Source organism: Prosopis cineraria, unplaced genomic scaffold (genome assembly GCF_029017545.1).
Source record: "Prosopis cineraria cultivar Desert tree isolate PC_DT_omini unplaced genomic scaffold, ASM2901754v1 PC6, whole genome shotgun sequence".
Classification (NCBI taxonomy): domain Eukaryota; kingdom Viridiplantae; phylum Streptophyta; class Magnoliopsida; order Fabales; family Fabaceae; genus Prosopis; species Prosopis cineraria.
The window spans coordinates 1,842,064-1,868,559 of record NW_026555337.1 but is presented as its reverse complement, the minus strand read 5'-3'; the positions used below and the strand labels follow the sequence as shown (position 1 = coordinate 1,868,559).

At 32.9% G+C, this 26,496-nt stretch overlaps 2 protein-coding genes across 10 annotated transcripts in view; one reads left to right on the top strand and one right to left on the bottom strand.

The window, feature by feature from the left end:
* The window catches only part of LOC129313546 (60S ribosomal protein L23a-1), a 99,683-nt gene that overhangs the window by 41,749 nt on the left and 31,438 nt on the right, over window positions 1-26,496 (top strand). The window lies entirely within an intron of this gene.
* Window positions 1,120-13,465, bottom strand: LOC129313544 (DNA repair protein RAD51 homolog 4). Of its 9 annotated transcripts, none has more exons than XM_054956750.1 (11): window positions 12,341-13,465; window positions 12,067-12,146; window positions 11,839-11,963; window positions 11,623-11,704; window positions 11,331-11,468; window positions 11,116-11,229; window positions 10,939-11,029; window positions 9,548-9,618; window positions 2,616-2,765; window positions 1,703-1,729; window positions 1,120-1,566 (listed from the first exon to the last, which is right to left on the bottom strand). In XM_054956750.1, exons 1-11 carry the CDS (start codon window positions 12,426-12,428, stop codon window positions 1,525-1,527), a joined length of 1,008 nt encoding a protein of 335 aa, XP_054812725.1. In that variant the 5' UTR covers window positions 12,429-13,465; the 3' UTR covers window positions 1,120-1,524. The 9 variants fall into 9 exon arrangements, with proteins under 9 accessions (XP_054812725.1, XP_054812728.1, XP_054812730.1 ...); XM_054956753.1 differs by having other exon boundaries at window positions 1,120-1,537; XM_054956755.1 differs by having other exon boundaries at window positions 1,120-1,534.

Here is a 26,496-nt window from a genome sequence, read left to right as displayed (position 1 = left end):
ACCAACCCAAGTCAATCTCTTCCTTTCGTGGCCTTGGTGGTTTTAAATCTGACCTTTTCATTTGGCTATTGAAATTTGAAAATCAAACTAACAACCCTTACAGGTATGACCAAATCATTATTAGATTTTGTGATCAGCTTTTTGCAGGATGTGATCCAAGTCAAGTTCAATCACCCTCTTCCTTTCTTCTTCCTTTATACTCCCTCCAATATTTAATATAAACCAAACTTGACTTTGCCTTTATTAAAAAATTATAATTATATCTTTAAGAATGCTAAAAAAAAATATGTAACTTTTTAATTCTACCATTCTTTAAAATTAATAACTATAAAAAATTTAAATTATAATAAATAATCCAGAGGTAAAATTATAATTATTTTAATTGTCTTATATTAAAAGCAAGACAAAATTTTCAAAATTTTCCTTATATTAAAGACCAGAGGGAGTATTCATTTTCTTGGCAAATTTCAGCCTAATACCAATATATAATAAAATCTGTATCTATAGCAAATCAAACTAATTATAAATTACAAATAAAATAGTTTTGCACAATACACTTTATGCAGTTAAATTTATGTTTTAACGCATTTAACGTATTCAGCAGGTATTGCTTATGAGGGGACACTCCGCCAGAATGTTATTTTTATTTTAAAAGAAATAAAAGGTACATCAACAATAAAAATAAGAAGTAAAAAAGTGTAGAATCAAAATAATGTTCTAAATATGGCAGCAATTATTGCAGACGCCTTTCTTTCTCTATCGAATGAAATAATCATGGGGCACATAATGCCAGGCTTCAAGAACACTTGGGCCCCAAAAATTGGACCTTCCAGTCGTTTGGAATTTTATGGATGGCCCAACCTCTTCGAAAATGTTTAACGAATAAAACTGTTTAACCTGCTTTCGGCCTTCATAACTTGTCAAAAGAAAAGGGGAAACATATCTTACAATAGATGGCATCAATGGCGCTCACCATTATTTGCACGCACCCTTCCCATCATTGATTTCACCGCACCTGCAAATTAAGCTGTGCAGGCAGCTCAACAGCCCGATCATGTCCAAGCCAGGGCGGGCTTTGGGCAAGGTTCTAATCAAACCTTACGCTGCTTAGCCTGAACATGTATGTATTTTATTTTGTTATTATTTAATGTGCAATAACTAAATTCCCAACCAAATTAATCCGAAGTAATAATTACTTTTTCCCCTTCAATTTATTCAAACAAATTAAATTTACTTCATAGCTCATGAAAATGTCAGAGGCCCCCAAAAAAAAAAAATAGTGGACATTGAAGTGCGGGAAAACACGAGAACTCATAGGCCGTTCCTTGTCCAAACATCCTACAGGCTGAGAGCACAGTGGCGTTAGTGGTGGTTGTGCCTGTGTTGGTGGTGGTGCCGCCACTGGCAATGACGTTGTTATCGGTGGCAGTGGTGGAGAGTGGAGCTGATGGTCATTATTATTGTTCACAGACTTCTCCATCTTCTGCAGGATCTGTTTGTCTTTCTATTTCCTTCTCTAATGCTTCATGGTGAGCTGCTGAGACCAGAAACCAAATCATGGGCGTGCTTTATGAGTTTCAGAAAATAAAAGGCTGTGAGATTTTCTAATGAATAATGATGATAATGGAACAAATCTAATAGAACAATTAAAATTTAAGTTTAAAAAGGGAACATATAGAAGTTAAAATATTGAAGGCATTACCATCTCTGAAGCAGCCCGACCAGAAGCCTGAAACAGAACGGGAAAATTAAACACATCAATTTCTACATCGGTTTAATTCCAATTAAAATATAATACAATAAATGGTTGAAAAAGATGAACAGAAGACAGCAGCTTCCACAGTTACACATATAAAATAATATTAATTGAGTTTAGTTAAAGAAAAAAATTTATTTATTACAAATAATAAAAAGAATGCTTAAAAAACCTTGTTAATTTATTTCATAAACAAACAACCCTTGATTGATCTTAAAATCTAGTGCTATGGAAATTAAGGGGACACCTGCATGTGCTAAGTGAAAAATGGTTTTATAGGTTTAAATTAGATGCGACAAGACAGGATTGAGATTGCAAGGTAACAAACACATAGATAATAGACAATATGTTATGAGTACAAGTCCAAAGAAATATCCTATCCCAAAAGACTAATCTATTTGGTGAGAAAGTCCCTCACACTTAGAAACCCTACTTTATTTGTAAGGCTCTTAAATGTGAGACTCATGACAATACCATCCTGTTCAAGAGTTATGTCCCTAGCGGGGCTCTATTTTACGACACTTCACTCGGCCATCTTTGTGACTCTGAACTATCAATGAAAACTCCAATATCATGAGAACAGGTTAAAGAGAAAGCCCCCACCTCAAGAAACTAGCCTATTGGGTAAGAGAGCTCCTCACACTTAAAAACCTAACTCCATCTGTGAAACTCTCCAATATGAGACTCATGACACAATACATGCATGAATTGGTTGGGGCCTAAGGGAGCGGGTGGTCGCCCCTTTTCCAATAAATGTGGATCCATCATCATCAGCTAGATACAAAATGAAAAAAGAGTGACCATAAAAGCTAGAAAAAAGTGTCCGATAACCATCGAAATTTTTGGAAAAAGGACTTACCATGGATGGATGTTTTAGAATTGAAAAGGTGCATATGTCGCTCTCGCATTCACGAGAAAGCAAAATTCGTACATGTGGGACAGTCTTCCAACTCTCTCCCAGTGCTGGTTTGCAAGTACCAGAGTCTCCCCCCACCACGTGATTAGTCACCTTCACAACAGGTCCACTAAAATTATTATCTGAAGGATTTATTGATGCCTAGCCATATCACCACAAATTAAAGCCTTAAGTTTAAGAATATTGCTAAGAGTTGAGGCCCATTCAGCCGTTGCATGGCTTTTGTCACTCCCCTCCCCCCATCCTTCTTTCCTACTGTTGACCTAGCTAATTCCATAGAATAGTAGTAATTTTTTGAAATTTTTTCTAGATAAAAATTGCAAAGAAAAGTTCTTTGCACCATGTTGTTCTCCACATACTTACCTAGTACTTAGTACCATTTGCCACAAACTTGGAGGAATTTAACAACTGAGTTGGACACATTTGTGGCCAAAAACAGTAACTTCAGTGGCTGACAGTTATATTTAACAGAAAGTGATAAAAACACAGGCTGCATGAGGCATTGATAAGTGTCTAGAAAGGTAAACAACGTATGATAAATGATCTCACAACAAACAGAGGCGACTTAGAGGCCATTAGTTAATGGAGTAGGACAGGCAGACATAATTCATGTTTAGGCATTTTCTCAATAAAGACTTCTGAATAGATGAAGTTTATTGCTCCAAGCATCGGAATGCAACAAACATTTGCATACAAATTACTTTCCCTGACTGAGATGAAGTCTAAAATTGACACTAAGTTTAACATATATAACAAAGAATGAAGGAGATGCAAGAATGAAGTACAACAGAAAAGTCAAACGTTCACTAGCATGCTTCCTAGGTCCGTGTGTTTATTTTAGACAGGGTCCAGTTTCTTAATAATGAAGTCTGAAAAAGGAAATAATTAGTCATCCGTTGCATAAAAATAAGGTCAAAACTTTTATCAAACTATTGCTTACACTTATATGGCATACTAAAAACTAGAGTTGGGAATAAGGGTTGAGCCTAGAAGGCTAGGTTTAACGGCTTTGTTTAAATAAAGGTTTGGGCTTGAAAAATGAAAGATTTTTAGGATAATCAAGCTTTTGAGTGCGGCCCTAATAAGCCTTAAGAAAAAAGACTCGAGCCCAGGCAGCCCTCCAAGCCCTGTTTTATTTTTTTCCCTTTCTACCTTGGAATGCACCATTTGACAAATGGAAAAAAACCCTAAACATTTGACCATTTCAAGTTCTCTAGCTCTCTCCATCTCTCGACTCAACCTCTCCCTCTTGCCCTCTCCTTTCCTTTAACTAGCCTCTCCCTTTCATCTCTTGACTCTGTCACCCTCTCGGTGTTCTATTGCTTTGGCTTTTTGACTCTCTTACTCTCAAGTAATTCCTCTTTTGGCCTAGACTTTTGTGGATAGAATCGTAATTATTGTAAATATTCTGTGTCATTTATGAGAGAATATCTGGTAGAATAGTCAAAGATATTAGGATCATTATTTTTATGTTTCCTCTAATATCCCAATATCCTAGGCTTGATCATGGGATTCCATTTATTCCCAAACCTATATATATTGCCTCTATCTCGATGAATAAAATAATATAGCCTTTTGAACCACATGGTATTAGAGCTGGATACCTTTCATGTCTCTAGCAACGACTCTAATAGCGACAGTACCTCAGACGAGTTGAACTCTCCGCGGCTTACGAGTACAATAATAGACCCGATGTCTAAGACCATGGGATCCTTGTCGAGAGACTTGAGTAAAGTTAGTAGTCCCCATGGTTCAATCGTTGGCTTTGAAGGGTCTTCAGTACTGATTGTCATTGACAAACTAAATGGGTTGAACTATCGTGAGTGGGCGCAAGCTATCAAGTTAGCAGTTGGTGGTAGAGGCAAGATGAATTTCCTCACTAGAGCTACAAAGGTACCTAGCGAAATAGAATCGCAGGCCTTCACAATGGCACACGAATAATTCACTCGTCTCCTCTTGGCTTATCAACACTATGATTCTCGAAATCAAGCGAAGCTTCAAGTTTTTACCTACTGCCACAAATATCTAGTTTGCTACTTGTGATTCCTATTCTGATGGTGAAGACCTTGCAAGACTGTATGAGTTAAAGACAAAAACTTGGTCGTTGAAGCAGGGGGAACACACCAAAACGAAGTATTGGCTCGAGATGACAGTAATCTGGCAAGAACTCGACCAAATGTCTGATGAGGAATGGAAGGATCCAAGTGATGCAATGAAATATAAGGAGAAGATTGAGCATGAACGTGTATTTCAATTCCTAGCTGGACTGAATTCATCATTGGATGATATTCGAAGTAGAATTCTGAGTACATTACCCCTCCCGTCAACTCAAGAAGTCTTCTCAGAAATATGTCATGAAGCATCTAGGCGCAAGGTAATGTTGCCTGACCCTTTTTCTCCTCCATCCTGACCCTCGGAACCTTTTGCATTGGTTAGTCAGAACAATGCCACCAATTTGAAGGGCAAGAAAGGAAAAGCGACCTGTGAGCACTGTAAGAAGCAAGGTCACACTAAAGATGCATACTAGGACCTAAATGGGAAACCACCAAATTGGAAACCAAAGAAGGGAGAGTCTCGTGTCTACCAAGCATCTCATGACAATGACCAAGTTAAGTCATCTGCCATTCCTAAGATGAACCAAGAGCAACTAGGTAAACTTCTTCATATGTTGAGTGTCTTACAAAAGATTGAATCATCTTAAAAATCCAAACCTACTGCTTCTATAGCTCACAAAGGTATATGGGCTTTCCTCTCTACCTCAAATAACTTTAAATGGATAGTGGATTCTGGTGCATCAAATCACATGACTTGTGATTTTAAGTTATTTAGTACATATACTCCTTGTGTAGGTAATGAAACAATCAACACAGCAAATAGGTCATCCTCTTTTATAGCTGGCAAAGGCAGTGTGGTTATATCTAAGCATATGAAATTAGAATCTGTTTTACATGTTCCCTATTTAGCATGCAATCTTCTATCTATTAGTAAGATCACAAAACATGCAAACTGTTGGGCTCATTTTTGTTCCACTCATTGTATTTTTCAGGACATTCTATTGGGGAAGATGATTGACAGTGCTAAGGAACATGATCGTCTTCATTATCTAGATGAATCAACCGCAAGTACCCTGTGGTCTTACATTCAATGCAATTTAGTTTCTACCTCTGAAAATAAATCCACTATGGATATTATGTTATGGCATAGGAGAATGGGTCACCTAAATTTTCAATATTTGTCTCATTTGTTTCCTGAACTTTGTTCTAATAAAATAATTTCTTTTTTATTGTGATAAGTGTGAACTAGCTAAACACCATCGAACTACTTTTCCACAATCTAAATACAAATCGTCTCATCCTTTTTCTATTGTTCATAGTGATTTATGGGGTCCATCATGGATTCCTAATCGAACACATTCAAAATGGTCTATCACACTCATTGATGATCACACTAGACTTTGTTGGGTCTATCTGTTACAGGGCAAAAGTGATGTCTCTTCTGTTTTCTTTGACTTTTATACTATGATCAAAACTCAATTTCATACTTTCATTCAAATTCTTCACACTGATAATGGTATTGAGTATTTTAACAATCAATTGGGTACTTTTCTCAAGAATAATGGTATCCTCCACAAGAGTACTTGCCCTAACAGTCCCTAACAAAATAGGATTGCTGAAAGAAAAAACTAATACCTCTTTAAGGTTGCCCGAGCATTAATGTTTACATCTAATGTTCCTGAATATTTCTGGGGGGATGCTACACTTACTATGACTTATCTCATTAACTGAATGCCAAGTCAGGTTCTCTCTTTCTTCACTCCTTTGGACAAACTCAAAGAATCTCTTAATCTATCTCACTTCACATCCTCAATTCCTCTTAAAAGTTTTTGGTTGCACATCTTTTGTTCATATTTCTCAACCCCCCAAACTTGAACCTCGTGTAGTTAAGTGTGTCTTGTTGAGCTATTCTCCCTCACAAAAGGGGTATTGATGCTATGACCCCACTACTAAATGTCTCTACACCAGTTTTGATCTCACATTTGTTGAACATGAACTGTTCTTTCCAAAACCTTCTATTCAAGGGGAATGGTGTGGTGAATATTAGTTTTTGGAAAGTGAGGGGGAGAGAGTTCTTGAACCTGTTGTGCTACCTAAAACCCAAACACCTCCTTCCATCCCAGTAGGTAAAAGAAAAGATTTTACACTGGTTTATGAACGGAAGAAGAAACGTGATAATAATACCATCATGCCTACAACACTTCTAGAGTCTAATTTGGTAGAGGTTCCTGAACCCAACCACATGGAACTTGAGGAGGAGGTTGCTGAGGAAGAGACACCTACAAATGATCTGGATCTGCCAATTGCAGTAAGAAAGCAACTTAGATCTTGCACCTAACATCTGATAAAGAAGTATGTGTGTTACAATGCTCTTTCTCCACGATATAGTGCATTTATCACTAACCTTGACAAGGTGAAGATCCCCAACAATGTACATGGGACACTAAAAATACCTGAATGGAGAGATGCAGTCCAGGAAGAAATGAAAGCCTTAGAGAAGAATGGCACATGAGAAATTATGGATCTACTTAAAGGCAAGAAGGTGGTTGGATGCAATTGGGTGTTTACCCTTACGCATGATGAAAATGGTAACCTCAACAAACTTAAAGCTAGACCGATTGCAAGGGGATTTACTCAAATGTATGGTTTAGATTATAAAGAAACGTTTGCTCCTGTAGCTAAACTAAACACCATTAGAGTGTTATTATTTGTTGTAGCTAATCTTGACTGGCAACTCCATCAATTAGACATTAAAAATGCTTTCCTAAATCGAGAATTGAAAGAGGAAGTATATATGTCACTACCCCCAAGATTTGAATAAGGAAGAGTTGGACAGGTTTGCAAACTCAAGAAGTCACTTTATAGTTTAAAGCAATCTCCAAGAGCTTAGTTTGATAGGTTCTCTAGAGTGTTGAAGATTGAAGGTTACAAACAATGCCTCGCTGATCACACAATGTTTGTTAAAAATGAGGAGGGTAAGATATGTATTCTCATTGTGTATGTCGATGATATAATCATTACTGGAGACCATGAAGAGGAAACTATTAGAATTAAAGCAGCTCTTGAAAGAGAATTTGAAGTCAAAGATCTTGAAAAATTAAAATATTTCCTGGAAATGGAAGTTGCTAGGTCCAAGAAGGGGATCTATGTTTCTCAAAGGAAGTACATCCTGGACCTCTTAACAGAGACCGGAATGCTAGGTTGTAAGCCAACCGACAAACCAATTGTTGTAAAGAAGAAAAAGATGACACCAAAGAAGGATGAACCAGATGAAGGGGAAGACCTCTCAGACGATGAAGTTGAAGAAGGGAATAATGAACTAGTAGACAAAGACAGGCACCAAAGACTTGTAGGAAGACTCTTATATCTTTCTCACACTAGACCGGATATAGCCTTTCCAATAAGGGTGGCTAGCCAATATATATGTGATCTAAGGAAAAAACATATGGAAGTAGTATATAGAATTCTCAGGTATCTGAAAGGGACACCTGGTAAAAGGTTGTTCTTTAAGAAGTCACGACAGAGAACTATAGAGATCTATACAGATGCAGATTGGGGAGGAATTCATGCAAATAGAAGGTCTAACGTTTGGGTATTGCTCTTTTGTATAGGGAAATTTGGTAGCCTGGAAGAGTAAAAAACAAAGGGTAGTTTACAAGAGCAGTGCTGAATCTGAACTGTGGGCCCTAGCTCAAGGAATAATGAAAGAATTATGGTTAAAACATGTTATGGATGAAACACAAGTCAGAGTGGAAGCTCCACTAAAGCTTTATTGTGACAACAAAGCTGCCATCAATATGGCGTTGAATCCTGTACAGCATGAAAGGTCCAAGCATGTGGAATTAAATAAACACTTTATAAGAGAAAAACTGGAAGAAGGAACTATTTGCCTCATATATTTGCCAACCACCCTAAAGGTTGAGGATGTTTTGACAAAAGGACTTCATGGGCCGGCCTTTAACAATTGCATAAGCAAGTTGGATATGATTAATATCTATGATCCAATTTGAGGGGGAATGTGGATAGAATCATAATTATTATAAATATTTTTTGTCATTTATGAGAGAATATCTAGTAGAATAGACAAAGATATTAGTATCATTATTTTTATGTCTCCTCTGATATCCCAATATCTTAAGCTTGATCATGGGATTCCATTTATTCGCAAACTTGTATATATTGCCTCTGTCTCAATGAATAAAATAATATAGCATCCTAAACCACAACTTTTTTTTTTTTAGGTTATGAATGTTCGAGATTTCAATTTGATGCTCGCTTTTAAGATTTCAATTTGACTTGGAAAATTCTGATCCCTTATCTTATTTTGTGAGATATCGATATGCCTTATATATTTTGTTTCTGGAACTTTGTTGTGAATTCTAATGATATCAACTAACATGTATTTAGATTTTTAAATCTTTTATTTATTTTTTAGATTATGTGAAACCTTAATTTAGTTTATGTTAAATTTCAGAGTTAAATTATAATGTTAACTATTACAATGTTGAATTAAATTATTTTCTAAAAAAAACATTAAATTATAATATTGATTTTTTTTTTTTTGAAACCAGCCCCCTGAGCCATTTCAATAATGGCCTTAGCTTCAGGCCCGCCCGTTTTCCCATCTCTACTAAAAACCCTCGCCCCTTCCAAGAGATTAGAAGAAAAAGAATCCAACTATACAGCTGCAGCAACAAATGTTTTCACTGGATGAATTTCCCATTCAATAAAAAAATAGGATTTTAGTTGCTTTATTTACCCATTTATAACTGAAAGGATTATCACCTGGAATGAATAAAAGAGGAAAGAAGCAATACTTACCAACACTGCTAGATTATGCTCATGTGCTAATTTCTTTAGTAAAAACCCAACAGATATCATCAAAGCGTGTCCTGAAATCATCCATAAAATGTAAACTTTCAGGTTTCAGAGAAGTAAACTAGTAAATGATACTTTTATCGTGCTTGACCTTCATAACTTGGGAAAAGAAGAAGAAGATTACGCATGGATAATTCTAGATGTGGAATAGAAGGATGATATACAGCTGATGAGAACAAAATAGACTACGAAAGAACATGATCCAAGAGATAGCTTATCCAGAGAACAAAACTCCTCATTAACCTTTCTATCCATCTATCTCAGAGGGCCATCTAGAGTCTCAGTTTTCATTTTATCTTTTTGGATAGGAAAAGAAGCTTTATGAGATACGAAGAAAATTATAAGATAGGAGGAAAAACAACTCCCTAAAGAAAAAACAAAGAGTGGGGGAAGGAGAAAAAATTGTATGAACCCGAGAAAACAATTATACACCTTATCCTTATTCATATCAATCGAAGAGACTCACTTGAAACAACCATAGACAGAACATCAAAGGGAAGCAAGCTATGCTACATTGCTACCCTTTTCCATAGGTCCAAGACAAGATTAAAAATCTCAGCATCCCTTTCCAACCAAATACACACCAAATCACAGAAAAAACTGCACACTTCCAGTCTGTCACAAAACTCTGCCATCTTTATATCTGGACAACTGATTGTACAGGATCAACAAAAATTAATCAAATTTTCCGGACAAACTCAGATCTCACTAAGGATTGCAAATATAAACTCAAAAATATTGACAAAATGGCTGAACTATAGAAACAAGAATCAAGCACTAGAATGGGCCCATCGACACCAAGTAATATAAGGCATAATATAGTTTAGAGGTAGATCTTCCCTATAACATAAGATGATGAGTTAGGTCTTTTTAACTGCTTTGCGGGCACGTAATCTGTAACTTAAGAGCTGCATGCTACCCACAACTTACACCCCCCTCAACATAAAGAGGGGCTAGCAACCACCAATCAACTTAGGAGATTGAACTTATAACAGATTGTTAAGAAAATCAATAATGTAAAGAGGGAAGATGCCTGAATAATGAAGATAAACAGAAACTGCACAACTTTGTAAAATATAACCTGGCCTAAATGCTCAAGATAGCATTATTCACCGAAAATCTCTTTTAGTTAGTGAAGACTGTGACTACATCATGAAAGCAAGACTAGTACGGTTCTTTACTTATTTGTCAAGTAATTAAGAGTATCTCTTGGCCCATTAGGTGGCAATAAAAAGATATATTGTAACATCATTTCAAAATATATATTAAAAAAAAAAACATGAGAAGTATTGGCTAGCATTCCACGAAATACAGAATGCAAATAGTTACCATACCCTGAGGACCACCTCCCCCAAGGATGGGGGTGATCAGCGAAGAAACTGAATCTACAATAAGCAATCGAACTTGACAATCTGACTTGAACATCTGTAAAAGGATACGGTAGTCATTTATTTGACAGAAGGAAATACATTAAAGGGGAAAAAAACTATAATTAACGAGAAGTCGAGAACCTCAGATCTCAAATTGATCTCCAGCTGATGCAACACATCGAACATTTGAAAAATGTCAAACACTGGATAACAGATTATTCTGTCTAATACTTTCTGAAGAGGTTTGTGATCAGCCTAAACAAGGAGAAAAGAAGAACAAATCAATGAATATACATTTTTAAGGACAGTTAATAGACTAGAGCGAATAATGTAGAAAAAGGTTGATACACAGTAACCTGATCATTAAAGACAGGACTAGAGGACCGACCAACGAAATGAGCAATGCACTGGGGCGAAAAGGCATTGCATGTATCCAAGTATACGACAAAGGCCAAATGCTTCTTTGCAACAGTTGCGGCGAACTGCAGGCAAGCCTGCGATTAAAAATTTAAATACTTTGTATCTGAGCAGGGGAGATAGCGATTATTGTTATATTGAGGAAACAAGATCCGTGCTAAAGTAGCAACGCGTGTAAAATAAGAAGTCAAAGCACATAGTTTTATAGCAAACACAGTCATTGGTTTTTACCTGTGTTTTTCCAGATGAAGATGGTCCAACAAGTTCAGTTAATTGTCCTTGACGTAATCCACCTCCAAGCAATACATCAATCCTGAATTACACAAGTTGAAACACTAAATAATTCCGTGATTTGTACAGCCCTAATTTCAATCCCATCATCGCTCAATTTATTTAAACCAGTAACAACATTTACTAAGACTCAGTACTAAAAAACGAGAGTTGCACCAATGGTACCCTTGACATCCGGTGGATAATGAATGTTTATTCCGTTTAGCATCTTCAAGCAGATCCAGACCAGTCAACAATGGTTGATGCAACGCATCTATGATATATAGTAGTTGATTGATTCCCTACATATCCGATGTCAAACAGCCTGACCTTTTTAAATATTTTGCAGACAGACAGATAAATAGTAGTAAGAATTTGACCCCCCCCCCCGGGGGTACGCCTAACCTGCTTTAGTCTCTGCGAAGTGGACTGCTTATCCGCAGAAGAAATCAGTACATCAACATCGTACAGGAGGAAGTCTTCCACTGAGAAGATGGAAACAGTGACAAAAAATTAACAAAACGTCGCACGGCGGAAACGAGTAATGAGGATATATCAATCAAAATGGAAATAGGATTCCATAATCCTAGTAGTCGTCGCCACAAATTGGAACACCACAGGGTATGCAAGAGATACATCATACATTGGGAAATTGCAGAAGAAAGAAGATGAAAGGCACCTGAGAAAATGCCGTGGGAAGCGCAAAAAGCTTGGAAGCTAGAATCAACGAGCGGATACTCTTGCTGTAGAGATTTCAACGGCGCCATTTTCTCTGCTCCCAAACCCAACGGAGTTGCTAATTACTATGGTTGTCTGCCCCAGGTCCATGGACTCGGGTCAATAAAAATTGGCTAAATCTATATATCTCCTAATACTCTATCAGCCGCGCCGAAAAAAGTCATCTGCTCTAGACTCATAATCCTGTGGCAATGAATAGTGACGGCTCATTTTCTCTTTAACTGGCTTATTTTATCACACACTTCTACTTTGAGCACTTCTGACTTTTTCCCCAATCCTTCACTCATTGTCAGGCACTCAGGCTTTGCCATTCCAATACGTTTTCTGAATTCTCCTTTTTCCCTTTGTATGTTAAACAACTTTTCAATTCTCCATCGTTAACTGTGCGTCCATGGTTCTTCAATGTTGTGTTTTCTTCCATTTCTATCTATTTTTCTTTATCAGATCATACACATAATGTCTCAATTTTTTTCGCACACAATTCCTGGAATTTTTTCCCCTATGACTTCTGGAGGTCACATTAACATGGGGGCGTATAATCAAAAAGAGAAAGCAGCGAAGGACTGGGGTGAACGTCAAAAATTAGAGAACCTATGGACTACATCTGACCCAGTTACGCACTTCCGGAGCAAACTTGGTCTTTTTCGCATCTCCAGGTTCACTTGGAAGGTCGCCGCCCCAACACAATGACTTTCGCTGCCTCTGATTTTTCCTCGCCGGCATCCTTCTTCTACTCTTCATAATATTTTATGTAAGAGCATAGTAAAATTCTCTATATACAATTGGAGAGGACCTATGAAAAGATCGCATGATAAAGGCATCACTTGGTCAGTAGGCTCACCGAAGTCCTATCATTGCTCTTCCCCACTTGTAAGCATCTCTGTCCCTCCCCGCTCTCTCTCCATTTTCCATTTCGGTGTGTTAAAATAGGGATCGGATGAAATCATCACAAACATTCTCAAGCGACTTCCGATTAAATCCCTGATTTGATTCAATGTGTTTACAAGCATTGGATAGAAACACAGATGCACACAATCAAAAAAGGAACGCAGCAAAGGATTGGGGGTTGATGAAGAACACGGCCAAGAATTATGTTGATTTCCTCTGGTTGGTTTCTTTGTATACCCAATTTGTTTTTTGTTTTTTGTTTTAGACTGTCATTATGTTCTTTTGATCTGTGTTCCCTCCTCTGGCTCTATTTGTTATTTTCAGACTTCCAAAGTTTGGAAGTACTTTCAGGTTTATGTATTGACTAAGCTAGATACATGCACAGTCAAGTTTGGAAGCATTGTTCTGAGATTGTCACAACTGTGTTTTGCAGTTCACAGCTAAGTGATGAAAACTAAGCAAGAAACAGAGAAGTGGAAAGACCCTTCTCTAGAGATTAGATGCCTCCTTCTCATAAATATTAATCAGCATCAATCTTGGTTGCCGCTCGGAGTAACAGAAAGGGCCATCGTGTCGGCAACACCTGAAAGTTTATGTGTTTATATGTAGGTTCTTAAGAATGAGGGGAGATTTCTAAGATGCTAATGAATTCTAGAATTATTACGATATATATATATTTTTTTGTATGCATCTACGTAACAATTGATAGCAGAATCGACCCCAAAACAGTATTGATTACATATTCCGTTCTGGTTGTATTCAAATTATACATGCAAATTAATGAGAACCTGTCAATTGCATGTTATATGATAAGCCATCTGTATATCCTAATAGAATTGATAGCATTCGAGAAGGGAGGGTCACTAATTGTAGGCAATAATGTAGTAGTTTAGTAGATAATTAGGAAATTAGTTAGGTTCTGTTCAAATAGTTTATTTGCAAGATACACGTGTTGTTTGATTTGATTCAAAGCACTTTAGTGGTAATGATTCATGCATCGGCTCTCTCTCTCTCCATTTTTTAAAGGAAACAAAATTCAGTACAGCATTTTATGGCTTGCATTTGTATAAAATAGCTTCCATAATTTGGGTGTTTTTGGTGGAAGTTGACTCACATTCACTTCCTTTACTTATAAGCATTTTAATCCCCCATTTTCTGTATTTAATGATCAGCAAAATTGTATACTGTATATTAAGGGTGACATTTAGCTTCTAAATCACAAGATTAAAAATTTCATTTGGCTTTGCATTGTAAGTTGGAAATATAACCTCCACTAATAATAGTACGGGATGTGCCTTTTCTCTACTTTTGATATTGAAAAAAAAAATTATAATTGTTTACATGGCAGAAGATTAATAAAAAGTTGGTTTGAATGCTTTATATATGAGTTATAGTTATTTATAGGTCAGTACTTTAATATTGAGTTGTGGTTTTGGAGATCAAAGCCATCTAACATAGGTAAGTAACTAAAAGCTTTCTTTAATTTCAGTACTGGATAGTTCTAAGCTTGTGAGAAATTTGTAAGTTGAGTTGATTCCTTGCTCTTTCTTCTCCCCCATCTTTTGTTAATATGTTGCTTGAATTCATCACATTTGATTGTATATTTACTTTTTTTTATGAATTGGTAGAAATTAGATCGTATGACTCCAAAGTGCAAGCTGAAAAAATAAGAGGTAAAGAAATTTTAGATTCAAGAATCATTGATGCTGACATTTTGTTTAACCACAAAGTGAAAGTTATAGGCCCTTACAAAGGCATGCATTTGGGCCACAAAAGAGTGGTCTGCAGCAATTAGTTTTTTTTTTTTTATGAAGATAGATCCTTAATCAAAGCGATTAAGCTATTAATTAGTTTCCTTTTGGTCTGCAAAGATTGAGCACTGCCTATGCTTTTGTTTTATTAGTTGACTTTCTTGGTTCATTTTCCTATTTCAATTGCAAAAATGTTCCAGGATTCATGTTATGCTTCAAGCCTTTAAGTAAAAAAAAAAAAAATCAACATGTAGTGAACTCCAACACTGGTGATATGTTGAGTGTCCTTTTTTAGTCACTTCGTTCCCTAGCGCAGAGTGTAACAATTAGCTTTTTCTCTTTTTTGTTTTTTTTTTAAGTTGACATCTTACCGTACTCTTGATCCGTGCATAATGGATGATCAGTTACACATTCTTTTGCCTTTTTATAGTAAGTTGGGAGAAAAAAAAGTTCACAGAGCCTTGTACCTTGGTCCTAGGGCCATTAATCCTGTCCAGAAGAGCATGATTTCACCTTTCTTGTTCAGTGTTGCATATATGGTGCTTAGCGTGGTAAACTACTACTGAACAATATGCCAGTTATGTGGAGATGTAACTTAAAAAAATTGAACAAGTTATTTTTCTCAACTATCAATTCAAATACAATTGCTAGCTTTATGTAACAGCCCTCCTCGAGATCTCACCGTCACCCGAGGCGCTGGACACTCTCCCCCCAAGCCCCACAACAGGGCGATCCCACCCCTTACGGTGAGTATCAGGAGACAAAGGCTTCCCCGCAGTAGTGTGTGGATTATTCCCCTTGCGGAGAGCCTTCCCAAATTCGATCCTCCAACCTCTCCTGCATAACAAAGTTGAGGCTGTTACACTTTATGTTTTTTTTTCGTTTATTTATCATTTTAGTCTTACAACCATTTCATTTGTTTTATTTGTTACACATACCTTACAATGCTTGTCAAGCTGGAGTTTAAATTAAGGACATGTTAACAATGGCACAGTGCAATGCTTTTAAAATCTTCAACGTGCATACACTTCCTCACTTGTATGTCATACAAATTTACATATGCACATAATCTATTTTCACATCTAGGTTCTTCCCTTCTAGCGATGCTTCGTGGGTTACATATTGAATCTTTTTTCATTGCTTTACAAATAGCAATTTGAGCTATATACCAGAAAGGAAAAAGTGTCCTTCCTTCAGTTTTTGGGACTGCCTGTAGATGCTTTTACTATATTTTTACCCTCCGTTGTCCTTCAACTCTTGAAAGGTTTCACCCAAGTGCCTGACATGTATATGCCTAGATAGGTTCGTCTTTATCTTCACCCAAGACATAAAGAATAGATAATTGACTTTTGCACGGACCTCCTCCATTGATGTCGCCCAGCATGCTTATCTCCATGGAAAAAGCTACATACCCCTAGATAGTCATTATCATAACTCAGTTACCTGCCTAAGGTAGAATTAGTTTCATGATTTTCATGCATTGATTTTCGTTGTTTATATAAAAAATTCAAGATATTTAGATTTTCAGAGTTATCATTGTGTCATGATTATGTTGAAGGGATTTTGAGAGTGAATGTTGATTTTAAACCTTAAAAATACCCAGTTTATATGAAAAATGCAAGATATTCAAATCATGCTTTTAGTGTCCTTTCCATATAATGGAGGCAAGCTTAGGCTATTTCTTTTTTTACTATATGTAAAAGTAGAACTGGTAATTCAGACCGTTCGGGTTTATTTGGACCAGACTTAAAGCATCCTATCCCTTCTAAAAAGCCCATATAGCCAAGTTCGGCCCTAACACCTTCGAGCTTCAGGCTGGCCCAAATACCCAAAACTTTTTAAAAATATTTTTTTTATTTTTTGAACCAATTTTAATTTTTAAATAATTCTATTAAGTGGAAAATATTATCTTAATTTTAAAAGAATAAAATAAAAATAACTTATCAACTTTGTATTTAAGTAGCTCTGTTATTATTTTGTTATATTATGTATAATTTATTCATGAATGTTTCCTTTACTTGTAAATCAATGTCTTAGTTGTTTAAATATTACTCTTATCATAGTCATATATAAATATTTTATATATTTTAATTAAATTATATTATTTTAATTATGATTAAGCTGATCTCAATTCAATCACAATTAGACTACTAACTTAAAATTGTTATTCCGATTAGTTCAAAATTTTTAATAACTTTTAGGTAAATTATACTTTTCATTTTTATGAATATAAAAAAATTTCCATCATTATATTATATAAAAAATTATTTAATTATGAGTAAAATATTATTTTTTTGAAATCATTTTTCTTTAACTTTTTATTTTGTTTAACTCTTACATAATAAAAAGGATTTTTACTGTAGTTTACTCTTAATTTTTAACCAAATTACAATAATCAAGTAATTATTTAAAAATATTATTCTATTTATTATGTTTATCTAACAGTAGAGTCAAAAATTCGTACATGCCTAAATTTTATTTTTAAAATTATTTTCAATTTTATTTTTACTTTAAAATTAATTCTCTTCATTTATAAAAAAAATAAAATTATTTTTTTACATGCAAATGATTTATAGGACTCAAAATTTTTTTAACAAAAATTGGGTCTTAAAATATTAAAATCAATATTAAAATATATTTTAAATATTATTTTAAGATATTTTATTGATTAAAAATAATAAAAATATGAAATATAACTATTTTAATTTTTTTAAAAAATAAATACATTAAAACATTTATATATATAGTATTTTGGTATAAAATGATATAAAACTTGAAAAATTAATTAATATTTATCATATTTTTATTATTTTTTAAAATAATTATTTTTTTATTCGGGCCAAGCTCGAACCCGATTGGGCATGGTCTAAATTTCCTCGGGCCTATTCGAGCCGTCTGAATAGGCCCGAATAATAAAAAATAATATTTTTTGAGCTTGGTCTTAAATTTTTTGGGCGGGTTTGGGCTGGCCCGTCGAGTTCGGCCCAAATTATCGACCCTATGTAAAAGACGTACTTTTACGTTTTACTGTGTTTTTTATGCTTTTTCTGTTGTTACCTTTTGGATTGGGTTGTAGAGGCAAGCAAGGCAAGAGTTGATCCTTTTGTTATTGGATTTGTTTAAGATCCAAACATTTAAGATGGCAGCAATGAAGGCAATTATGACCCTTTATTGTTTTTATCATTTTCTGAAATTGTAACAGTGTTTTGGAAGGTTGTTAAACCTGATAATAAGTCTATTCCTTTTGATATGTCAGCTTATTATGTTTTTTATTAGTTTGAGCTATAAAAATAGCATTTTGTTACTATTAACAAGCAAGTAAATATAATGGAGGACTAATAAAGCTTTAGTGGTTAGATTAATTTATATATATGAAGCATCTATAAATTTTTATATTTTAATAGCATGGATGTTAATTGTTAAGGTATAAGTAGTATTTCCTAGACACTTATGTTTAATAGCATGAGTAATATTTACTGGTGTTATAATAGTATAGGTGGTAATGTTTTTCAATTCACTAATCATTTTAATTAGAATATAGATGTTTTTAGTAAATACTGAAAATTCATTAATAACGCCAACAAACAATACAATACAATGGACCTAAATAAAATTAATAACTTAGACTCTTCCATTATCTACCATTCTTAAGTATGATTTCATTCAATTTTTACTTTCTCCCATGTGCAATGCACATGTTAGAATCTAGTTACAAATAATTCACCTAAACTTTGAATCATTTATTAATAACTTTTTTAACCTTTAAAACTTAATAATAAACCTCCTTAAACTTTTAAGTTTAAACAAATAATAACTTTTAGTCATTAATTATATAGCTCTTAAATTTTATTTTTATGTATATTTAAGCCCACAAACTTTAATTAATATATGAATAACCTCTTAAACTTTAAGTTTTACGTATATAATTAATATATAAAATTAATCATATAAAGTTATCTGTATAAACATAAAAGTTGAGGGAGTTCATTGTAAAGTTTCAAAAGTTAAAGATATTATATATACATAGTTCAAAGTTCAAGAGAGTAATGTATAATTTAATCAAAAGATTTCAATGAATGAATTTTGATCGGCCTTAGCAGTTGTTGTGAGTAGGAATGTAAGTAAATAATTAATTTTTTTAAATAATATATTATTTATTTCTTAAAATTATAAACAATTCAAAAAAATATTACACATATCAATTATACTTTACAAGTTTATTTTTTCAAAATAAAATTATAAACTTTTAAAAATATTTTTTTACATTAAATCATTACATTGCAATTATTTTAATTTTTCTCTTCACTTGAAGAGAAATATTAAAAAAATATTATTAATAAAATTTTATTTTCATCAATTTATTTTATATTTTAAAACAAGAAAATGCCTCCAGGGTTATTTTATAATTTAGGAAGGAAGTAGTATATATCTTTGTTATTACTCTTTCATTTGGAAGCTAAAATGTATTTTTGGTCCTCTAATTTTAATCTAGATTTTAGTTTAGTTCATTAATTTTATATCGCATTTTTCAGTCATTCAACACTGATACAATTAGTTTTAAATTATTATTTTTTGTACCAATCATCATTATTTTTTTAAAAAATAAACTTAACATTTCAACATTTAAGAATTCTTTATCAATATTTAAATGTTAAATGTAAAAAATTTTTGTGGATGAAGCAGATATTGTTAGGATTAAAGGATTAAAATGAAACTTGATAAAATTAAAAAACTAAATAAAGTATTGTGTGAAATTAAAAGACTAAATATACATTTTACCCTTTATTTAAAGGTAATATTTTTCTTGCCAAGTTTTTTCAATTAGAATGAGACTGATGCTTATAACAACCCTCTGGGTCACCACTGTCTCTCCAGGGTCTTTTCCTAGCGCTGGACAACACACATGTCACCACATGATTGCCGGCTTTAGCCCAGTCCCAGCGCTAGACAACACACATGTCACCACATGATTGCCGGCTTTAGCTCAGGTGGTACTGAGCGTATTCCTCACCCCACCCTCACGGGAGTCTTTTGGAATCTCCCCAGACTCGAACCTCCAACCTCTACCACCTTAACGAAGTTGAGGCGAAGTCTGGTACCACTAAGTCAACTTGACTCAATGGTACCAGGTTCAGCCTCAATTTTGTTATGTAGGAGAGGTTGGAGGATCGAATCTGGGGAGGCTTTCTGCAAGGGGAATAATCCTGCACACTACTGCGGGGAAGGCTTTGTCTCCTGATGCTCACCGAAAGGGGTGAGGTCGTCCTGTTGTGGGGCCTGGGGGGAGAGTGTCCAGCGCCGCAAAAGACCTTGGGTAGGCGGAGTGAGCAGAGAGCTGTTACAATGCTCATAAAATTCAAATGCACTATGAGTGTACATATTAGACGTAGTACAACAAATTAATGTCATCCCATAAAGAACTAGAGCAATAAGAATTGAGCACAAATAAAAGTTATTTTTGTCTCAATTAAGTTATCTAATTAAAAATTTTTGTTAAATTAAAATTGGATTAATGACTAAATAGAACTCTAGACTCTTACTCAAAAATTGCCCTGGACTTTAAATTCTTAAAATATATAAAATAGATCCTAAACTTTTAAATCCATAGCAAAATAAACCTTAACTTCTAACTTTTTTAATGTTGTTATTGTCCACACAGATACTATAACAGTCAGGATTAACTTTTTAAATATTGTTACTATCCACAGAAGTACTGCAATAGTCAGGGTTAAATTCATAAAAAAAATAAACCTTAAATAGTATTTGTGTGGACAATAATGGTGTTAAAAAGTTAACAGTTAGAATTTATTTTGCTATGAATTTAAAAATTTAAAATTTATTTTTTATATTTTAAGAGTTCAAGGTCTAAAACGATTTTTAAACAATAGTTTAAAATTCTATTCACTCATTAACCTATTAAAATTTAAAATGTGAATAGAATAAAATAAAGTCAAAAAGTATATCTAAGGTAAGATTAACAATTAAAGAGTACCATAGGAATTCTAATCCCCCTTATTACTTTGCAATTTAATTTCTTCTAATTATTGAGTTTTAATTTAATTTTAAAATCAAAGCTCTAAATTATATCCATGTATCCATCAATTACAAAAACTATTATCTAACTATATTATGATGCCTTAAACAGGTTATAATTCAATTATGCACAAGCCTTAAAGTGTTGCTTGGGGCTTTTTAGTATGTGTCTATTTCAAGTGTGAATTTAATTAATTCCAATCATGGGTTGCTTAACACGCAGTCTATTTGAGATTCCCTTGTGTCAAAAGTAAATTTTAAAATCCAAACACATATTAAGTTGTCTATCTAATAGCATGAGAACAAAATAAATCATATCAAGTATTAAAGCATCTATCAAAATCAATAATTAAAAAGAAATCTACTTATAGAACATTAAAAATTCATAAAATCTATAAAGATAAAAAGAAAACTAGACACTCATAACTCTAAATATGCAAAATAATTCAAAAAATAACACAAAGAATTTAAGGCATGGTGAAAGAAAGAAGAGAATACAGAAAAATATTCTCAAGAAGCTTCATGTCTTCAAACTTTAATCTAGCCTCTAAACTTTTGGTCGATGCTCTAAAATCGCCTTTTGGCCTTCATACATAAACTTGGATACTTTTTAGAGGTTTTTGAGAGGTTTATTTATAATAAATTCATCATCTTTTTTGGCCCTTGATTTCTAGCTTATCTTACCTGATTTTATAAAATATTGATTAATTGTGCATCTAGATCCAAAAATCAAAGTCTGCCATGTGTTTTTCCTCACTTCCGCACGCATTTGAGCTCTTCTTTCCCACGTTCGCAGGTGGTCGAACAACGAAGGAGTCATTTTTGCGAGCCTATATGCGCGTAGTTGAACCTGAAACCTGAATGTGTTCATGCACAATAGAAGTTTCCTCATGCAGTATCAGCTTGCGGATAGGCTTGTAGGCAATCATTCCTTCACACTCAGCGTGGAGAGCTTCTCTTCTTTACTTGTTTACGAGCGGACTTTTTTGGACTTGTTTCTTGAGCTTTGAGATGGTACTTTTGGATTTATGGCCTTTTATATGTTCTTTTCATTCTTTTTTCTTGAAAGTGCTTAAAAAGTACGAAGCGAGGTATTATATCCAATTTTATATCAATTTACACATTGATAAGCCAATGAAGGAGCAAAAAATATATATATCAATTTAAGTAAAATACCCACTTATTTGACAATAAGCTCCAAGTCAATTTTTTTTAATTTATAAAATTACTCTCAAAAGTGATCAGTATCATATACTTTTTTTTATTTAATCAACTCCTTTAACTTTTAAAATCAAATTACCTGCTGTCTTGAAGTTAAAGGGAAGCAAACGGACATTAAGTAATGCACAGGTGTCATGTGAGATGTTTTCCTAGCTAATGCCTTTGCTTGTGTGGCAACTCATATTCCATCTTCCTCTCTCATGTTTCAGTTTCTCTCAGTTACAGCCAAACGCCCAACCCTTAAGCACCTTTCCCCTTCCTAGAACCCATCTCCTCCAGTGCTTGCAGATTGTTAAGAGCCCGCCATTGTTTCGTATTCATCAACGTCGTGCCGGACCCATCTCCTGCAGCTCGAACACGTTTGTTCTAGATTTGTAAAACTAGATCTGGGTACTGTCTAGCAAGAAGCGTTGTTCACCAAGTAGAGGATTCCTCGTTGCTATCAATCGTTGCGTCTCATGGAGTTGCTGCTGTCTTTTAAAGATCCTAAGGAGTTTCCTTTTTCGTCTCTTGTTGTTTGAACTTGTCTCCTCCCTGCTTAATTTTTGACTTCCAACAATGAAAAAACTGGGTTCTAGATTTCTTTGCTTTTAATGCCCTTACTCTTCCATTGTTTCTTTTGTTTTTCTTCATTTTTCTTTGTTTATGGAGGTGCCAATTTTGCGGGATGCCCTTCGCAAACAAGTTTAATCTCTCTGCCTTTGAATTTTGTATTATTTTTTCCTTGCTTTTAAGTTAGGGAAATTATTTGAATTTTTGCAATTTGGAGACCCCAGATATGCAATTTCCATTCTTAAGATTCTTTCGTTTTGCGGGTGATTGAATTCACAAGATCAGCTTGTATATGACCACTTGGTCTAGTTTGTATAATTATGTTTTCCAATAGCAAAAAGCTATTTTTGGGTGCTGAGGGAAGCTTCCATTAATGAATCGGACTCGGAAAGTCTTATTCTTATGGCAAATTATGCTTAACTTTGTTGTGGCAATGCTTTTTTGTTTTTTTTAGCAACAAGTTATTTCTTTTGTTTTTGTTCTATTTTATATTTAATAAGGGAATGAATCATGAAGACTTGAAAAAAAAAATCTAGGTTCGATTTCCGTTTTACTTGTTCTGGGTTTGATTTCTGGTTAAGTTTTATTTTTCTGGTTGGCTATCTCGATAGAAAAAATCTAACTCATTTTCCAGGTTGAGGATTTGAGTGATATGTGGGTATACACGTAGGCAAACATAATCAACACAAATATGCTTGAGGGTCAATGTTCAACAGTTTAATGGGAGGATATTGAGTGATTCAATTTTGAAAGTTTAAGAGGTGACTTGGGTTAAGGAAGAGTACAAGAGACTTGATGCCCTTAAGTGTATAGACAAAAATGAATTTTAATCTTAAATTTAAAAATAGATTTTTGGAAGAATGTCATTTCAGGCCCTCAAAACTCATACATTTGCAAAGAAGGCCCAATATAATATAAAACTATTTTGTAAGATCAAGAGCCTTGATTGCAATTAAAATTTCAGTGAAATGACTAAAATGTCTCTTAGTCTTTTTTTTTATTCAATGGTCACCATCAGCGGTCGTTAGAGCCACTGCGTCAGTCAAATGCGCCAAGGAACTAAAGAGAGGATTTAAACTCTCGACCTCTTGATTGTTAAATAAAAAAAAATATTACCACTAAACCATCAAATACTTTTAATTATATGCAGCAAAAGATTATATATATAAATATATATATATTATATATTTAACTTGCTTTCAAGTGTTTATGTGAGTTATTGTTAATTAGGACTTCTTATTGTTTAAATTCAAACAATCACTTATAAATATTTGAACATGATTTATTTACGTATGAAAAAGTTGTCAACTTTTAAAGCATAATTTCTTTAATTTTTTTAAAAATTATTATTTCAATATTGACAAGTTATTACTATTATATTAAATAAAAAATATAGCTTTAGGTCTCTATATTTTGCTCGAGTTTTGTTATAGATTCTTACATTTTTTTTTCGATATTCTAAGCCTCTACATTTTTATTTTTTTAGTATTCTATAATTTTTCATAAACGATGTTATAGGAACCTATAATACTAAAAATTAAAAGTGTAAGGATATAAAATATCAAAAAAAGTGCAAGAACCTATATCAAAACTCGAGTAAAATGTAGGGATTCAAAGTTATGTTTTCTCTAAAAAATATATATGCTATAAATGTATTTTTCAAGCATTGTGATGGGCTTTATTGTTAATTACTAAAGTATTGTTGCTTATATTCAAACAATCACCTGTAAATATTTAAATATGGCTTGTTCGTAGATTAAAAATATAAATTTTTAAAACTCAGTTTCTTCAATTTTTTTTAATAGCTTGTTCTTTTAATATTGACGAGCTATCAATATTATGCTGAAGAAAAAAATATGTATGCTATAAATTTATTTTTCAAACATTTTTTTGGGCTTTTGTTGATCATGGATATATTGTTATTCATATCCGGACAATCAAATGTAAATATTTAAACATGACTTGTTTATACATAAAAAAGTTATCAATTTTTAAAGCCTAACTTGTTTAATTTACAACTTTCCATAACTTTTTTATGTATGAACCAGTCGTATTCAATAATTTATAAGTGATTGTTTGAATATGAATAGTAATGTATTCATGATTAATAGCAAAACCCATGAAAATGTTTGAAAAATACATTTATAATACACATTATTTTTAATTTATCGTGATATTGATAACTTGTCAATATTAAAGGAATACGTTTTAAAAATTGAAGAAACTGGGTTTTAAGAGTTAATAACTTTTTTTTTTATGCATGAACAAGTAATCTTTGAATATTTACAAATGATTATTCAAATATGAAAAAAAACGAGCCCATGATTAACCAAAACCCATAAAAATACTTAAAAATAAATTTATAACATATTTTTTATTTAGCATAATAATGATAACTTATCAATATTGTTAAAATAAGTTGTTAAAAAATTGGAGAAGCTAAGTTTTAAAAGTTGATAATTGTTTTTAGGCTACATTGTGCGAACCTTTTTGAATTTTGAGTCAGTTGTATATGACTTCATTCACTTTTAAAAATTTAAAATCAATTCCCTTAACCTTTAAATTTATTTTTTTAAAGCCCCTATTGCTAATTGAAGATATTTGAAAAATAAATTTATAACATATTTTTTTTATTTAGCATAATATTAATGTACTCGTTTATCAATATTGGAGGAAGAAGTTATTAAAAAAATTGAAGAAGTTGGGTTTTAAAAGGTGATAATTATTTTTAGGCTAAAATGCACAAACTTTTTTAAATTTTGAGGCAGTTATATATGATTTTCTCACTTTTAAAAATTTAAAATTAATCCCTTTAATCTTTAAATTTTTTTTAAAGCCCCTCCTATTAATTATACTTTTTTTTTGTAAGGGTTAAAATGTTATTTAACTAAAAAACATTATATTGTAGAATCAATTATAATTAATTTCTTATGTTTTTTAATAGTTAAGGCATTGATTAAAAAAATGTTATCATCACTGTATAAAATTTTAAATATTTATATTTTTATTAGTTTTATCTATATTTTTTTTTGTTACCATTGGTGCATAGTTTTATTATTTTAAAGGATACATTTTCATTTATATTTTTTAGTGAGATTGATGTAATGTACATGATTAAAATATTTAAAATTTTAAATATTGTTAGGTTAAATTAATTCATTCTTTGATATAAGAAAATTATGCATAATTGATAATAGAAAAATAGATAAAATTAATATAAAAGTAAACATTTAAAATTTTATATGGTAACAATAAATTTTTTTTGGCTATCAATATCTCAACTATTCAAAAAATATAAGAAATTGATCAGCCATAATTTTACAATATAATATTTAGTTTAATAATATTTTTTAGTTAAATAATATTTTAAATTTTATGAAAAAAAATAATATAATTAATAGTAGGAGCTTTGAAAAATAAAATTAAACATTAGAAAGGTTAATTTTAAAAGTTTAAAGGTGAGCGGATTATATGCAATTACTTTAAAATTTATAAAAGTTTCATACATTTTAACTTTATTTTTATACATAAACAAGTCATGTTTAAATAATTATAAATTATTATTCAAATATAAAGAACAATAAGTTGATTATTAACAATAACTCATAAAAATGTTTGAAAATAATGTATTTTGTAATATATAATTAAAGGT

Bases quoted from the DNA above. Each gene is read 5' to 3' on its own strand.
- LOC129313544 (XM_054956750.1), bottom strand. From the start codon at position 12,428: ATGGCGCCGTTGAAATCTCTACAGCAAGAGTATCCGCTCGTTGATTCT. The intron at 12,147-12,340 runs GTGCCTTTCATC...CCATCTTCTCAG, and splicing joins TTCCCACGGCATTTTCTCAG to TGGAAGACTTCCTCCTGTAC. The intron at 11,964-12,066 runs GTTAGGCGTACC...TCGGATATGTAG, and splicing joins CTTCGCAGAGACTAAAGCAG to GGAATCAATCAACTACTATA.